Source organism: Aythya fuligula, chromosome 4 (genome assembly GCF_009819795.1).
Source record: "Aythya fuligula isolate bAytFul2 chromosome 4, bAytFul2.pri, whole genome shotgun sequence".
In the NCBI taxonomy this organism is placed as follows: Eukaryota; Metazoa; Chordata; class Aves; order Anseriformes; family Anatidae; genus Aythya; species Aythya fuligula.
In genome coordinates, this window is record NC_045562.1 from 76,289,572 (window position 1) to 76,305,204 (window position 15,633).

The window sequence follows — 15,633 nt, forward strand, 5'->3', positions numbered from 1 at the left end:
GAGGACCCCCTATAAAGGGGAAGACCCCCTATAAAGGTGAGGACCCCCCCATCACCCCCATACTCCACAGGTACCAGCCATGGGCTTGCACCTCCCGGGAGCCCTTTCCCCCCCCCCTGCTGCCCCTTGGAGAGCAGACACCTCCTCCAGGGGCCAATTTTGGGGTCGAGGGAGGGCAGAGCCCGCTTTTGGGGCCGGGGGCGAGGCCACGGGGCAGGCTGGGGGGGGGGCGAGGGCAGCGTCCCCCTGCTGCCCGCAGTGCCCACGGGGGCGGCAATTTGGGGCAGGGGGCTCCGGCACGGCCACCCCGAGTGCGGTACCCCCAAAACCATTCCCTTTAATTAACCACACCGGTTAATTGGGGAGGGGCTTACCCATCCCTGGGGGGCTGCAGAGGTGGAAACTCGCCCCCACAGCAACCCAGCACGCAGCCGGGGAGCTCGGCACGCCGCGGGGCGCGCAGCCCCCCGTCCCCAAACCGGTACGGGGCTGAGCACCACCGCCAGATTTCGGGGTATTTTGGTGCCCCCGAGCACCACCGCCAGATTTTGGGGCATTTTGGTGCCCCCGAGCACCACCGCCAGATTTTGGGGCATTTTGGTGCCCCCGAGCACCGCCGCCAGATTTTGGGGCATTTTGGTGCCCGCAGCACCGCCCCTGCTGCCCCCCAGCACCCCTCAGCTGCCCCCAGCCCGCGGGCTCGGAGCCTTTGGTGTATCCGTAGCTCGGTGCGCACCCCCTGCCTTTTATTTTCTTGGTTTCTGTTTGATTTCTTACCCAAAAAAAAACCACAAAGCAAGCTACAAAACGACCTTCCGGTGACGTGCTGTAAATTTTGGACACGGATTTATGAGAAATAAAAATGGTTTGGAATTGAGGAGTGCAGGAATCTGCCCTGGGTGAGCTCGGTGCCAGCTCGGTGCCACGCGCCTCGGCCCCGCGCGGTTTTCCTCCTCCCCGTGAGCAGACACGAGACCTGCAGCACCAAAACCAACCCAAACCAACCCAAACCAAGCCAGGAACCCATTTGGGAAGCCAAAGGAGGCGATTCCCAGCCTGGAAGCAGACAAAAAGCAGCCCCATCGGGCTGCGCCTTGCAGCAGAGCCCCACGGAGAGCGCCCGCACCTCCCGTCCAGCCTGGAGGGGCCAATTCCTCCCCAGCCCACCCAAAATCCACGGAAAATAATTGTCTTGTTTTCTTCCTTCCCCCTTTTCCTCTTATCCCCCTTTTCCTCTTATCCCCCTTGTCCCCTTTGCTCTCTCTCTTCCCCCTTTATTTTCCCCTTTGCTCTCTCCCCTATTTTTTTCCCCTTCGCTCTCTCCCCTTTTTTTTTTCCCCCTTATTTTCATTTCGTCCCCTCCTCTGTCTCCCCACCCCTTTTTTTTTTTTTCCCTTTCCTTCCTCCTCCAGCCCAACCCCAGCCCTTACCCCAGCCCCAGCGGACGCCACGTGCCCGGCCACAACCTCCCCGTGCCTGCATCTCCCCAGGGCTCGTGGGCACCACAGCGGGGTGGCCCCATAGCCCCCCGTGTCCCCCCAAACACCCCCAAGGACAGCTTCAGACCCTGCCCCGGGGTCTGACCTGGCCCCTTCCTCGTGGCAGCTGCACCAGGACCACGGTGACAAGGGGACCACCACCACTCAGAGCTGGTGGCCACCGGTGGCACCTTGCGCCCGGAGCGCATTGTGGCCATCAGGAGCCTTCCTCCTCCTCTTCCTCCTCCTCCCCCTCGGCCCCGACGCACCGTGCAGGCAGCGGCTCGGCTCCTTCCTTCCTTTTATTGTACAAAACCCCCCCAAAAATCCCCCTCTAGAAGCGGTGGCTGTAGAAGACGTCCACGTTGGCGGCGTAGTCCAGGGGCAGCGCCTGCCCGATGCTCTTGGCCCCCAGGCTGGCCCCCCCCAGCGCCGACGACTGCCTCAGCTTCAGGAGGCTGAAATGGGTGAAAGGACCCCCGGGACGCTCCCCCCGAGCCTGCGCCAGCACCCGGACAAATCCTACACAAGGGGACGGAGGTTTTGGGGTGGCAGGAGCCACCGGGACCCCCGGGAGGCGAGGGAGTCCCCCATGGGGAGGGTCCCATCCTGCCCCCACTGTCACCAGGGGGCTCGGGGGGACACGTGGAGCTCCCACGGGGTGTGGGGCACCCCCCGTGCCCCCGCTCACCTTCCCTCATCAGGTCCCAGCTGTTCCAGACGGAGCCCACGCAGACGATGGGGAGCCCCAGCTCCCCCTGGAACAGGCTCTGCGCGGGGAGCAGGCGGCGGCTCAGCCCCCTCCGTGGGGGGGAAATGGGGCCAGGAGACCCCCGGGGCCCAAAAAACCCCAGGGCCAGGAGATCCCAAGACCTAGAGGCCCCCCCAGGTGACCCGGAGACCCCCCCAAGGGCCAGGAGACCCCTGCTCCAAGCAGCTTCCTGGGCACCGTGCCGATGGCGCATCAGGAGCAGGGGGTCCCGCAGCCCCCCCCCAAGCACCCTGGGGACAGGAGTGGGGGATGTCCCCGTCCCCCACCTCTCACCTCGTGGATTTTGGGCAGCACGGCGACCACGTGGCGAGCCAGCACCTCCCCGGCCTTGCTGAAGATGTGGCAGCACAGAGGGTCCCCTGCCTGGGCACCTGGCACCGAGAGGGGCAGCGGGGTGGGGACAGGGTCGGGGACGGGGATGGGGACAGCTCACGGTGTCCCCATGCTCACTGGCACCCGTCCCCACCCCGACGGCCGCTCCCCATCGCTTGAGGGGCAGAGGGCGCTCGGGGCAAAGGGCAGCGATGGGGCAGGGAATTGGGGTGCTGGGGGCCGCGAGGGGCAAAGGGGCCAGCAGCGAGGGACGCGGGGAGGTCCCCGGTGGGCACCCAGCGTGGCAACCCCGACTGCGCCCCCCCACGGGGCTGCCACCACCCGCTTTGGGGCCCAAACCCAGCCCCGCACGGTGCCCTACCCGCTGCCAGGATCTGGCAAAACCCCGCAAACTTGGCCTTCTCGAAGGTGCGGTAGAGATGCGTCAGGAGCCCCAACCTGTCCGAGACCTGGGGCAGGGCCCTGTGGTGAGCCCTGCGCGATGCTGGGACCCCCCCCAATGAGCCCTGAACGATGCTGGGACCCCCCCCGAGCCCCCAGTTTGGCACCTGGAAGTACTGGAACATGGCCTGCTTGACGTGCCCGACGTCATGCGGCGGCTCCTGCAGGTTGTCCATGCAGTCGAAAACCGTCTTCACCGCCTGGTGCGCGATCCAGTAGGCTGCAGGGCGCGCAACCGACGTGAGCCCCCCCCCCAACAACAACCCAAACCCCTTCCCCGAGCCCCCTTCCTCCTCCTCACCGGAGCCTTCGTCGCCCAGCATGTGCCCCCAGCCGCCGCAGCCCGTCTGCGAGCCGTCGGGGTTGATGAGCTTGCAGTTGGAGCCGGTGCCCGAGATCAGCACGATGCCGCCTGCGGTGGGGACAGCGTTGGGGACACCGGCACCCCCCGCCCCATACAACGCCCCACAAGGTCAACCCTTGGGGAATTTAATCACCCCCCCCGGGGCCTTCCCATACCACGGTCGGTGGCGGTGGCCATGGCCCCCAGGGCGTCGGAGGTGAGGTGATAACTCTGGCTCAGGCACGGGAAGCGGCGGCGCAGCTCCGCCAGCAGCAGGGCAATGGCATCCTCCTGGTCCCCCCCGCTCAGGGACAGCCCCTGCCACCACGGGGACGTCACCCAGAGCAGGGGGGACACTTTGGGGGGGCGGAATGGGTGAGGATGGGGGCTCACCAGCGAGCGGAGAGGCACCTTTGGGTCCACGCCTGCCCTGCGCTTGGCCTCGCTCACCAGCTCCTGGATCCTCTCCGCGCACGCCGCGGCGCCGACCAGCTTGGGCACCCCGGGGAGCAGCACTGAGCCCCCCGCCAGCACCCCCATGGGTGGGGGGGGGGCACCCCACGGCCCCCAGCTCCTCCACCGTCACCTCGGGGTTTGGGGGACCCCCCCCCCCAAATTGTGCTTACCCAGTGGTTGGTGCAGGGCCCCTCCGCCTCGGCCAGGACACGGCCGTCCGCCGCCACCAGCACCACCCGGGAGTGGGTGCCCCCTCTGTGGGGACACGGGGGGGTCACTGCCGGGCCCTGCGCTGCTGCCACCCCCTCAATGACCCCCCCAATGACCCCCCCAGGTGGGGATCCCTAGGGTGGGGGCTACGGATCCGGCTTTTACCCCCCCCGGGACCCTGCACCGCGACCTCCCCAAGGGGCACCAGGGGCGCACGGGGGCGCACGGGGGCGCACGGGGGGCGCAAGCAGCGGGGGGGGGCAAACAGCGGGGGGGGGTTGTAAGCAATGGGGGGGGTCAGGAGAGGTTTAGGGGCGTGGGTCCGGCCCCCCCCCCGCAGCCTCTCACCCCTCCACGCCGCCGAACAGCGCGGCCATGGCGCCGGCCCCCCCCCCCCCACCCCGTGGCCACCCCTTCCCCGTTCCGCCCCGTTCCGCCCCGCTCCGCCCCGGTCCGGCCCCCCCGCGAGAAGCCGCGCCCGGGAGGCGGGGGGGGGGCGGCGCCGGGACACGGGGGTGGCAGGGACACGGCACCACGGACCCCCCCCCCCCCCGAGCCCCCAAACTCCAGGCTCGGATCGCAGCACAAGGGGGGGACCCCCCGGTTGTTGCCCCCCCCCCCCCCGGTGCCCGGTCCCCAGAGCCCGGTGGCCCCCCCCGCGTCAGGGGCCAGGGGCAGGGGCAGGGGCAGGGGAAGCGCCCCCCCCCAGCACCCGGCCCAAACGTGGGGACTGCGGGGATGGGGGCGTTGGGATGGACGGACGGACAGACAGACGGATAATGGGATGGGTGGGGGGGGGGTGGGGGCGTGGATGGATGGATGAAGGGATGGACGGACAGACAAACAGATGGATAATGGGATGGGTGGATGGAGGGAGGGATAGGTGGACGGACAGACAGGTAATGGGATGGATGGAGGGATGGACAGACGGACGGACGGATGGATGGAGGGATGGAGGGATGCAGGGAGAGAGGGAGGGAGGGATGGACAAACGGATAATGGGATGGATGGAGGGATAGAGGGATGGGTGGATGGATGGATGGACGGACAGACAGATGGGTGGAGGGATAGAGGGATGGAGGGATGGACGGACAGACGGATAATGGGATGGATGGATGGATGAATGGATGGATGGATGGATGGACAGACAGATGGACAGATGGATGGGTGGAGGAATGGATGGATGGATGGAGGGAGGGATGGGTGGACAGACAGACAGATAATGGGATGGATGGAGGGATGAATGGAGGGATGAATGGATGGACAGATGGATGGAGGGATGGATCGAGGGATAGAGGGATGGAGGGATGGACAGACAGACGGATAATGGGATGGATGGGCGGATGGATGGATGGACGGAGGGATGGGTGGACAGATGGACAGATGGATAATGGGGTGGATAATAGGATGGATGGATGCATGGAGGGATGGACAGACAGACAATGGGGTGGATGGAGGGATGGATGGATGGACAGACGGATGGATGGACGGACGGACGGATGGATGGAGGGTTGGATGGATGGATGGATGGATGGATGGATGAGTGGACAGACAGACAGATAATGAGATGGATGGAGGGATGAATGGATGGACAGACGGACGGACAGATGGATGGAGGGATGGGTGGAGGGGTTGAGGGGTTGAGGGATGGACAGACAGACAGATAATGGGATGGATGGAGGGATGGATGGACAGACGGACGGACGGACGGACGGATGGATGGGGGGCACCTCACAACAGAAAGAGCGAGCGCAAGGAAATGGGGCAGGGAGGAGGAGGTGGAGAAGGCGGCGACGGGTGCACGGGGACAGGGGCCCGGCGTGGGGAGGGGGCTCGCGGGCTGGAGCCCCTCTGCACCACGCACACGGCCCAGCGGTGCTGCGGCTGGGGGGGGGTCCTACGGACGTGGGGGGGCACCAAGAGGAGCCCCCAGCCCAGCGCCCAGCCCAGTTGGGCACTGGTGGCCCCCCCAGCCTGGGGGTTCACCTACAGCACCCATGGGGGACGCACAGGGGGTGGGGGGTGTCGGGGACCTGGGGGGGGTTCCCAGCGAGGGGGAGCTTCTTCTGGGGGGGGGGGGATGTGCTGCGCCCCCAGCGTGGTAAAAAGGAACGGGTGGGACTGGGACTATGGCCCCCATGCTCTGCACGGGGCTGGAGATGCTGGGGGGGCAGAGAGATTGGGGGGGTGGAGGTATTTTGGGGGGGGTGGGGGTGTTGGGGGGCACTTTGTTAGTCTGGAGTCCCCGCCTGGCTCCTTCCCAAGCACTTTTTGGGGGGGTCCCGGAGCGGAAACCTGCAGCCAGACCCCCCCAGTACCTGCTGCGGGGAGCTGTGGAGGCGCAGGGACCCCCCCAAAAAAATCCTCCCCGCTGTCCCCCGAGGTGGGGACAGGGAGGAGCAGCAGGGGAAGGGTTAAGCAGCGGTCCCACCAAGGGGGGGGTGAGTCTGGAGCGTGCAGCCCCCCCCCCCCAGCCCACCGCCCTCGCGCCCTCATTAAGCCCTGGTGGCACCAGGCTGTCTGCCCTGGCGGGGGCCGGGATGGGGACGGGGACACGGGGACGGGGACAGGGCTGGGGGGCCGCCTTTGTGTGGACTTGTGGCACAGTTGGAGCCGAGCTGGTGGCTGCTGCCGAGGGTCCCGGAGCTGTGGGTGAGTCCGGGGGTGCCCCCCCAGGCCCGTGGGGACGGAGGGCGCTGACCCCACAGGGGTTTGGGGCTGCCCTGGGGGCTGGGAAGGGATTTGGGGCGCAGGGCACGGGCAGTGGGGATGCCAGGAGCTGGGATGGGGATGGCTGGAGCTGTCCCCAAGCAGTGAAGCGTGGCCAGGACCTCGAGTCCTGTCCCCAACCCTGTCCCCAAACCCAATCCTGTCCCCAGTCCCATCCCCAGACCAGTTCCCAGCCCCAGTTCCCAGCCCCGTGCCTCCAGCTCGCCCCATCTCACACCAAAGCCTGGGCGCATGGACGCGCGTGGCCCCACACAACTTGGGGTGAAACGTGGAGGTTTTGGGATGGCTGCACCCCCCCCTTCATGCACTCCATCACCTCCCAGCCCCAAAACCCCACAGGTCACATCGCCAGGCAGGAATGGGGTGGGTGAAGGCACCCGAAGGACAGGGGACACCTCGCCGAGCACGGGGACCCCTCGTTAGCTCGCACCCAGCCCTCGCTTCGTCATTTTTCGGGCACCCACGGGTGCCGGGGTCACCCTCAGCTCCAGGAGAGCCCCCCAGGACCAGGCAGGACGCGGAGGGAGGCCTGGAAGCTTCGTGCTGCTCCTGGAGGGGCCGGGGGTCCGGGGGGGGGTCGGTGCGCAGGGGCGGCCGCTTCGCCCGCGTGCTTGGAGAGGGCTGGAGCCAGAAGCGGGGCGCACGGAGGAGGAGGAGGAGGAGGAGGAGGAAGATTCGCAGAGAAGTGATCCTGCCCCGGCCGTGGGAAGGGTTTGGTGGGACCCCAACTCCCCCGGGGGGCACCGGTGGGGGCTCAAAGCGGGGCGCAGAGGGGCCGGATTTGGGCACTTTGCGTCCCGGGGGGCGCCCAGCGGGCAAGGGGAGCAGAGGGGTGAGGCTGGAGCGAGCTGGGAACCCCACAGAGCCACGGAAGCACAGGTGAAGCTGGGCCCTGTCCGTCTGTCCGTCCCTCTGTCCGTCTGTCCGTCCTTCCCCCAGCCGTCCCCTGCCCTCCCGGCCTCTCTCTCTCTCTCCCCGCTCCGCTCCCGCTGTGGCACCCGGCCAGCCCCCCCAGCCCTCCTTCCATCCACCTCCCCTCCGTCCTGCTGCCCCTCCAGCACCCATCCCCTCATCGCCCACCCCTCCAGCACCCATCCATCCATCACCCACCCCTCCAGCACCCATTTCTCCATCGCCCACCCCTCCAGCACCCATCCCCTCATCGCCCACCCCTCCAGCACCCATTTCTCCATCGCCCACCCCTCTATCACCCATCCATCCCTCCACCCATCCACCCATCCTTCCATCCATCCATCCTTCCACCCATCCACCCACCACCCACCCCCATCCCTTCCTCCACCCCCCTGCACCCACCCCTCCGTCCCCCCCCCACCTTTTTCCACCCCCACCCCCCCATTCCCACCCCTCTTTGTTCAGGAGCTCGGGCTCAGCGTGGCACCCCCCAGCCTGGGCGACCCCTGCCCCGGGACGGTGACACAGGATGGTGACACCGACGGCCCCGAGCGGGTGTTTGGGGCCTCGGGGGGGGGTCCCCAACTTTTTGGGACCCACGGAGGGACCTTGGGAGCGTGGGGTGACCGCACGGTCACGGCACCGCCGGCGGGTGCGGTGGCATTTGTGCTGGAGACCTGGCTGCCACCGAGACGTTGGCGAAGGGGACGCGGAGGTGAACGCTGAAAGGGCACGGGGAGGGGGTGTGTGGGGAAGGGGGGGGCACGGGGAGGTGACAGGGGGCACGGGGAGGTGGTGGGGGGCACGGGGAGGTGATGGGGGACATGGGGAGGTGACGGGGGGCATGGGGAGGTAGCAGGGGGCATGGGGAGGTAGGAGGGTACGGAGAGATTGGGGACATGGGGAGGTGACAGGGGACATGGGGAGGTAGGGGGACATGGGGAGGTGTAAGGGGACATGGGGAGGTGTAAGGGGACATGGGGAGGTGTAAGGGGGGCACAAGGAGGTTTTTTTGGGGGGGGCCAGGCTCATGCAGCTGCTCTGCCTGGGACGGGCGCTGCTGCCCAAAGCCCCCCCGGCTGCGCCCCCGAGCCGTGCGCTCACCCCCAGCCCATCTCCAGCCGGCTTCCAGGTGAGGATTTGGCTAAAAACCCGCCGCCTTCACCCAAATCCGGAGAGGAAAACCCCTTCCCAGCCCCGAGAGCTTTGCCCCCCCAGCAGTTCCACACCCCCCCAGCCCCTTTACACCCCACAGATGCACGGGGTTTGGTTCGGTTCGGGGCCGTGCCTCGGTTTCCCCACCTGCAGGAAGGGCACGGGCGCACGTGTGGGTGTCGGGGGGGCTGTGTGCGTGCACGGGGGGCGCAGGGGGGTGTGGATGGGGGGGTACACACACGGGGGGGGTGCTGGGGGCCGGGCAGGGCAGGGGTCACGGCGCCCACGGTGCAGGCGGCAGCGCCGCAGCCCTGACCTATTTAGCGCCGGCGCCCGCCCGGCTGCCGGGGGCCAGGCTGGAAAGTGAGTTAATGGGGTGGGCAGGGGCTGGGGGGCTGCGGGGGCTGCTCCCAGGAGGGGATCTGGAGCCAAACTGGTGTCACTGGGCTGCCCCCGGCCTCCCCGGCGCTTCTGGATGCTCCCCGGAGGCTCCTGGTGGCCGCAGACCCCCGAGGAGCCACCCTATAGCTGGGGACCCCGGCACCCGGCGGTTTTGGGGTCAGCCTGGGCTCTGCCACTCGTCCCCAAGTGTCCCCGTGTCCCCCCCCCCATGCTCTGGGGACCCTGGGGCATCTGCGGTGGCGTCAGGGGCTGCTAAACCCTGGCAGGCGCCTGGCAGGCGCTAAGAGGATCCAGCGCCGCTAATCCCCCGCTGACGCAGACCCCCCCCAGACCCCCCCCAAGGGTCCCCAACCACCGCCACGCTGACACCAGGGGGCTGGGGACACCTGCGGGGATGTGGGGGGCTCTGCCGGACCCCTGGGTGGGTGCTGGGTGGGTGCAGCACCCCAAAAATTTGTTGGGGTGGGCGAGCACCCCAAAAATGCTGGGGACGCGCTGGGCTCCTGTGCCGGGCGCAGGGACGTGCTGGGGGGGTTCCCAGAGGGGCAGGGGGTGCAGCACAAGGGTGCCCACATCCCCCACACATCCCCGTGTGCCCCCCTTCCTTATGGGGCTGAAACCCCCGGCACGGGGCGGTTTTGGGGAGCGGGACGGGGGTGCCCCCACCCCGGGGTGCCCCCAGCGGGCCGGCGAGGCTGACGCGTGGCGGTCCCAAACTGCGTCGCATTCACAGTTCGGGGAGCACGCGGAGGCTAAGGGGAGCTGACAGGAAAACCTTTAGTGGAACAAACGGGAAGATGATATCAGGCAAGGCTGACCGGAGCCTGAACCCCGGCCCTACACAGAGCAAATTAGCGTCAACCAAAATAGCGCCGGGCACCGGGCGCAGCCGGGCTGTCAGCCCGCATCAGGGCACGGATGCATAAGGGATGGAGCAGGGGGGGCGAGCGTGGGGTTGAGGGGGGCGGCGTCACGGCGTGGGTTTTGGGGCACGGGGTTTGGGGAGGGAAAAAATCCCGGCCGTGGGGATGCGTGGAGAGGGGACGGAAAGCTCTCCGTGGGGATGCATGGGGCTGGGGGGCACAGAAAGCCCCCTCTGTGGGGTGCATGGGGCTGGGGGGCAAAATCCAAGTCGTGGGGATGCTTGAAGCCTTGGGGGGGGGCACCAAAACCTCTCCATGGGGATGCACGGGGCTGGGGGGCACAGAAACCCCCCTTCTGTGGGGTGCATGGGGCTGGGGGGAAAAATATCGTCCGTGGGGATGCGTGGAGAGGGGACGGAAAGCTCTCCGTGGGGATGCATGGGGCTGGGGGGCACAGAAATCCCTCTCCATGGGGTGCATGGGGCTTGGGGGGCAAAATCCCAGTCATGGGGATGCTTGAAGCCTTGGGGGGGGGCACCAAAACCTCTCCATGGGGATGCACGGGGCTGGGGGGCACAGAAACCCCCTTCTGTGGGGTGCACGGGGCTGGGGGGGGCAAAATCCCAGCTGTGGGGATGTGTGGAGAGGGGAATGGAAACCTCTCCGTGGGGTGCATGGGGCTGGGGGGCACAGAAACTCCCCCACCCCTTGGGGATGCATGGGGCTGGGGGGCAAAATCCCAGCTGTGGGGATGCGTGGAGCCATGGGGGGGGGCACAGAAACCCCTCCATGGGGACGCAGGGGGCTTGGGGAGGGGGTGGGAAGCAAAACTACCCCACTGGGGGGATGTGCAGGGGGGTGACAAGCCCTGGTCCACGGGGTCCGAGGGGTGGGGAGGAGAAACCCAAATATCTGGGGGCGCACAGGTACATAAGGGGGTGGCAGCCCCCTCCCCATGGGGAAAAAAAAAACACAGGGAAGCCAAAATTGGGGCAGCGTTTGGGATGCTGCCCCCCCCCAGTCCCATAACTCCCCCCACACCCCCCAAGCCCTGCGCCAGGGGTGCCCAGTGCCGCGGCAGGTGGTGAGCGGGGAGGCGGAGGGGGGGGGAAAGCAGAAAAAAAAAAAAAAATCTCTGTGAAACACATAAAAAGCTGGCAAAGTGAGGGGGGGGGCAGCCGGTGGGGCCTCCCCCTCCTCCTCCCCGGCTGAACTCGCACATTTTTTGCGCTTGGCTGCCCCGGCAGCGAGAGCGCTGGAAGCCAACTCCCCAGCGAGCGCCGAGGCAGGCTTCGCAGCCATTTTGTTGCTGGCTTGAACCGGAAAAAAGGGAGAAAAAGAAAAAAAAGGAGAAAAAAAATAATAAAAAAGGAGAAAAATAAAAAATAAAAAATAAAAACATGAGGAGAAAAAAAAAAATACAAGGCAGCCCAGCCCTGCAGCCGATGGAAACGCGCTGTGGGAACGGAGAGCTGCGCGCCCGCACCTCGCCGACAGCTCCCGGCGTGGCTGCGACATCCTGGGATGGGGAATGCCCCGATTGAGTGCTCGGGGTGTTTGGGGTATTTGGGGTGTTTGGGGTGTTTGGGGTGTTTGGGGTTCTTGGGGTGTTTGGGGTGTTTGGGGTGCTTGGGGTGTTTGGGGTGCCCAAGGTGCCCAAGGTGCCCGGGGTGCCCAAGGTGCCCGAGGCGCAGCGGGTGGCACGCGGTGCCGATGCGCCCCGATGTCACATTTCTGGGGTCAGCACCAGCCCCCCCCAAAACCCCCCCACAGCTCCCAGTTCATCCCAGTTTGCATCGGCACGGCACGGGCCGGTGCTCACCGTGTCCGGCCCCGAATGGGCGCTTTGCGCACCGGGGAGCGCGCACCCCGCAGCATCGCCCCCAAACTGGGGGATGGGGGGGCACGGGGAAAATCCCAAATCTTTGGGAGAGATGGGGAAGGGAAAGGGGCCTCCGGGATGTCCCTCTGTCCCTCTGTCCCTCTGTCCCCACGCGCTGACCCCGCTGCTTGCTGGGAGCGGCGGCCCCGCAGCCCCACGTGCGTTTTTGGTGGAAACACGGGGAAAAAAAAATCACCAATAACACCCCCACCAGAACCGGGAGGTTTTGGGATTGCGGGCACAGCCCCACGGTGCCGGCTGGGGTCACCCCACAGACCCGGCCGGGAGGCACAAAGCTGGGTTTGGGCGGCCCCGCACAAAGAGCTCTGGGTGCACGACCCCATACCCTACAGCCCCCTTCACCCACCCCGCTGCGCTCCTGCCTGCCCCGTGCTGGCGCCCCCATGTCCCTGCGTCCCCATATTCCCCTGTCCCCGTGTCCCCATATCCCTGCAGCCCCCTGTCCCCGTGTCCCCCTGTCCTTATGTACCCCTGTCCATATATCCCCATGTCCCCATGTCCCTGCATCCCCATGTCCCCCTGTCCCAGTGTCCCCATATTTCCCTGTCCCCATGTCCCCATGTCTCTCCATCCCTGTGTCCCCATGTCCCTGTGTCCCCATATCCACCTGTCCCCATGTCCCTCTGTCCCCATGTCTCTCCATCCCCCTGTCCCCATGTCCCCATGTCTCTGTGTCCCCATGTCCCCCTGTCCCTGTGTCCCCATATTCCCATCCCCATGTGTCTCTGTCCCCATGTCCCCATATTTCCCTGTCCCCATGTTCCCCATGTCTCTCCATCCCTGTGTCCCCATGTCCCTGTGTCCCCATATCCACCTGCCCCCATGTCCCTCTGTCCCCATGTCCCCATATTCCCCTCTCCCCATGTCCCTCCATCCCCCTGTCCCCATATTCCCCTGTCCCCATATTTCCCTGTCCCCATATTCCCCTGTCCCCATATTCCCCTGTCCCCATATTTCCCTGTCCCCATATTCCCCTGTCCCCATATTCCCCTGTCCCCATATTTCCCTGTCCCCATGTCCCCATGTCCCCATGTCTCTCCATCCCAGTGTCCCCATGTCCCTCTGTCCCAGTGTCCCCATATTCCCCCGTCCCCAGGTCCCCATGTCTCTCCATCCCTCTGTCCCCATATCCCTGTGTCCCCATATCCCCCTGTCCCCATGTCCCCTGTCCCCCTGTCCCTTTGGGTGCTGCTCCCCAGTGGGACCCCAAGGCCACCCCAAGGGGTCCCAGCACCCTGCCCCGGCGGGTCACGGGGTGTCCCCCCCCCCTCACCCCAGATGAATTTGGGGTGCTGGAGGCGGTGCCGGGGACACCGTGGGACCCCATCCCCTGTGCCCTATATAGGGGAAGGGGGGGAGCCAGGATCCCAACACACCGCCCAGTGCAAACCAGTGCAAACCAGTGACACCCAGTAAGTGGGGTGGGACAGGGTTGAGGACCCCCTTTGTGTCCCCAAGCTGTGGGACCGCCCCAACCCCACAGTCCCCTCTTTGGGGTCTCTCCCTGGGGTGCCCCCCTTGGAGGAGGCAGATGTAGGGGTCCCCGTATGGATACAGGGGGTCCCTATAGGGGCGCAGGGTTTCTGTATGGACACAGAGACACCGATGTGGGGCCAGCCTGGGGTCCCCATAGGGGTTCTGGGACCCTATGTGGGTGCAGGGGTTCCTGTAGAGGAAAAGGGGGCCCCTATAGGGGCGCTGGGGTCCATGTGTGAGTGTAGGGGGTCCCTATATGGGTATAGGGGTCCCTATATGAGTGTAGGGGGTCTCTATATGGGTGCAGGGGGTCCGTATAGGGGTCTAGGGGGTCCCTATAGTGTAGAGGTTTCCTATAATGAGTGTAGAGGTCCCTATAATGAGTGTAGGGGTCCCTATATGAACGTAGGGGTCCCTATATGAGTGTAGGGGTCTCTATATGGGTGTAGGGGGTCCCTATAGGGGTTTAGGGGGTCCCTATATGAGTGTAGGGGTCCCTATAATGAGATTAGGGGGCCCTATACGAGTGTAGGGGGACCCTATATGGGTGCAGGGATTCCTGTAGAGGAGAAGGGGGCCCCTATAGGGGCGCTGGGGTCCCTATGTGAGTGTAGGGGGTCGCTATATGGGGGTAGGAGTTCCCTATAATGAGTATAGGGGTCCCTATATGAGTACAGGAGGTCCCTATATGGGTGTATGGGTCCCTACATGGTTGTAGGGGTCTCCTATATGAGTGTAGGGGTCCCTGTAATGAGTGTAGGGGTTCCCTATAATGAGTGTAGGGGGCCCCTATATGAGTGTAGGGAGTCCCTATATGAGTGCAAGGGGTCCCTATATGTGTGTAGGGGATGCCTGTACGGGTGTAGGGGGTCCCTATAACGAGAGTACGGGGTCCCTATATGGGTGCAGGGGTTCCTGTAGAGGAGAAGGGGGCCCCTATAGGGGTGCTGGGGTCCATGTGTGAGTGCAGGGGGTCCCTATATGGGTGTAGGGGTTCTCTATAATGAGTGTAGGGGGTCCCTATAATGACTGTAGGGGGTCCCTATATGGGTGCAGGGATTCCTGTAGAGGAGAAGGGGGCCCCTATAGGGGTGCTGAGGTCTGTATATGAGTGTAGGGGTCCCTACATGGGTGTAGGGGGTCCCTATATGAGTGTAGGGGTCCCTATATGGGTATAGGGCGTCGCTATACAGGTGTAGGGGGTCCCTATATGACTGTAAGGGTTCCCTATATGAGTGCAGGGGGTCCCTATATGAGTGTAGGGATTCCCTATATGAGTGTAGGGGGTCTCTATATGGGTGCAGGGATTCCTGTAGAGGAGAAGGGGGCCCCTATATGGGTGTAGGGGTCCCTATATGGGTGTAGGGAGTCCCTATATGAGTGTAGGGGCCCCTATATGGGTGTAGGGATTCCCTATATGAGTGTAGGGGCCCCTATATGGGTGTAGGGATTCCCTATATGAGTGTAGGGGCCCCTATATGGGTGTAGGGGGTCACTATACGGGTGTAGGGGGTCCCTATATGACTGTAAGGGTTTCCTATATGAGTGTAGGGGGTCCCTACATGGGTGCAGGGGTTCCTGTAGAGGAGAAGGGGCCCCTATAGGGGCGCTGGCGTCCCTATAGGGGTGTAGGGGTCCCTATATGGGTGCAGGGGGTCCCTATATGGGTGTAGGGGCCCCTATAATGAGTGCAGGGGGTCCCTATATGAGTGAGGGGGGTCCCTATATGGGTGTAGGGGGTCCCTATAATAAGTGCAGGGGGTCCCTATATGAGTGTAGGGTTCCCTATAATGAGTTTAGGGGTCCCTATAATGAGTTTAGGGGTCCCTATATGAGTGTAGGGCCCCCATATGGGTTCAGGGCTCCCCATATGGCTGCGGGGGCCTCCTCCCTATCTCCCCACCCATCTTCAGGAGCTGCCCCCTGCGCTTTGCGTGATCCCACACCCCCTTTTTGGGGGGGGGCTCCCTCTGCGCTCCGGGGACCCCCTGAACCCTTTGGGGTCCCCCCAAAAAACCCTCCAGGGCCCACCCCAAAACCAAATTCGGGCCCCGAGGTCCTCCCGGCCTGCAGGGGGCGCTGTGGCGGGGGCCGGGCCGGGCCGGGCCCTTTCGCTGCTTCCGGCGCCGCGTGGGCAGCGGCGGGGCCCGGCCCCGCTC

General features: G+C 65.4%; 1 protein-coding gene across 1 annotated transcript; it reads right to left on the minus strand.

The window, feature by feature from the left end:
• Positions 1 to 1,772: 1,772 nt before the first annotated feature.
• Positions 1,773 to 4,410, minus strand: NAGK (N-acetylglucosamine kinase). Its single transcript, XM_032186914.1, has 10 exons — positions 4,382 to 4,410; positions 3,994 to 4,078; positions 3,761 to 3,859; positions 3,544 to 3,685; positions 3,326 to 3,436; positions 3,132 to 3,244; positions 2,945 to 3,032; positions 2,524 to 2,621; positions 2,170 to 2,248; positions 1,773 to 2,000 (listed from the first exon to the last, which is right to left on the minus strand). Exons 1-10 carry the CDS (start codon positions 4,408 to 4,410, stop codon positions 1,813 to 1,815), a joined length of 1,032 nt encoding a protein of 343 aa, XP_032042805.1. The 3' UTR covers positions 1,773 to 1,812.
• Between the last annotated feature and the right edge of the window lie 11,223 nt (positions 4,411 to 15,633).